Source organism: Myotis brandtii, unplaced genomic scaffold (assembly GCF_000412655.1).
Source record: "Myotis brandtii unplaced genomic scaffold, ASM41265v1 scaffold312, whole genome shotgun sequence".
Lineage (NCBI taxonomy): Eukaryota > Metazoa > Chordata > Mammalia > Chiroptera > Vespertilionidae > Myotis > Myotis brandtii.
In genome coordinates, this window is record NW_005361955.1 from 2,483,186 (window position 1) to 2,484,951 (window position 1,766).

Genomic DNA, 1,766 nt, shown 5'->3' on the forward strand with positions numbered 1-1,766 from the left:
ACATTGGGGTCACATGTAAAATATTGCTTTTTTTTACGTGAAAGTTAAAGATGTAAGAATTAAGAAAATCTTCATGGCATAAAAATATTTTAATGACAACATTGTACAAAAGTGTCATAATTTAAAATATTCCATATTATTTCCAATGTTTCAATACTATGAACTCTGATCATAAGTTATAGAGAACTAATGTAACAGAGTCGTTAAAGGCCTGAACTCAGGAGTCAGACTACCTGGATTTGAATTTCAACTCTACTACTTACTTAACCTTGGGCAAGTTATTCAGTTTCTCTGTACCTCAATTTCCATATCTATAGAGTGGAGATTAAATAGTCCTTTAACTCATAGGTCATTTGTAGGATTAAATTGATTAATTTTTGTAAAGTGTTTAGCATACTGCCTGGCAAACACCTAATGCTTTAGAATAGTAGTTTTTATTATTGTTGTTGTTATTATTATTTGCATTCCTAAATATTTCTTTAGGCTAAACCATAGATTCTATAACCAATGTTCACTCTTCCTTTTCAGAAGACACCATCCCACGGACACAAGTAGAGAAAAGGAAAACAAGCCTATATTTTTCCAGCAAATACAACAAAGAAGGTATCCTTTCCCAATCAGAAAATCAGATTTTAAATCTATTTCAGATATCCAACTCTGATGCAGTGTGTTTGTTCAGCTCTTAGCCCCCCACGTCGCAAAGCCTTTAAGAAGTGGACACCTCCTCGGTCACCTTTTAATCTTGTCCAGGAAACACTTTTTCACGATCCATGGAAGCTCCTCATCGCGACGATATTTCTCAACCGCACCTCAGGTTTGTGGATTATTGTAACCTGTACCTTATTAGAGACAGCGTGATGAGAAAGAGCCCTGAATGGATTGGGAAGCCTGTGTTCCAGTTTGATTTTGAGTCTGTATGACCTCAGGTAAAGGCCTTCCCCTTTCAGCCCTCAAGCTCTTCACCATGAGAATGTTAGACGAGCCTTTATAGCACTAAGGAGCAGATTTTCATTTATTTTCTACTTTCAGATTAATTTTGGTCATCAATGAAATCAATTACGTAACATCCCTTCACCCTTAGTCATGTATAAAAGCATTTTTTCATTGAATACTTTTTGTTTTGTTTTGTTTTAAATATATTTTATTAATTTTTTACAGAGAGAAAGGGAGAGGGATAGTTAGAAACATCGATGAGAGAGAAACATCAATCAGCTGCCTCCTGCACACTTCCTACTAGGTATGTGCCCGCAACCAAGGTATAAGTCCTTGGCTGGAATCGAACCTGGGACCCCTGAGTCCGCAGGCCAACGCTCTATCCACTGAGTCAACCCATTTAGGACCATTGAATGCTTTTTTTAATGTCATTGACACCTTCTATTCTATATGCTTTTACATTATTTATCTGGTGCTTTGATTATGTAAAAACTAATACAGGTGTGGGCAAAAGTAGGTTTACAAATAACTCATACAATAATCCTTATATAATAAAAGCCTAATATGCAAATTGTCCCCTCTGGCTGTCGTTCAACCAGGAGTTTGACCACTTGCTATGACGTGCGCTGACCACCAGGGGGCAGTGTGAAACATGGCGTGCATCAGTGACACAGAGCTCGGGCGGGGGCTGCGACCTCTCACCAGCTACCCGGGGCAGGGGTGACAGGGATGGAGGTGTGGTGAGAATGCGGGGTGTCCACCGAGCTTGCTCTCCCCCTGCTGCCCTCCCCCGGAACACCAGGGCTCACACACACACCCAGGAACCCCAACTC

The 1,766-nt window shown here is 39.9% G+C and overlaps 1 protein-coding gene across 4 annotated transcripts in view; it reads left to right on the forward strand.

Moving 5' to 3' along the window:
- MBD4 (methyl-CpG binding domain 4 DNA glycosylase) overlaps positions 1–1,766 on the forward strand; it is a 9,498-nt gene that overhangs the window by 5,086 nt on the left and 2,646 nt on the right. For all 4 annotated transcript variants that reach the window (XM_014542734.1, XM_014542735.1, XM_014542736.1 and 1 more), the window contains 2 exons: positions 529–603; positions 680–814. In XM_014542734.1, coding sequence (XP_014398220.1) covers positions 529–603; positions 680–814 — 210 coding nt within the window. The remainder of the gene's footprint in view (positions 1–528; positions 604–679; positions 815–1,766) is intronic.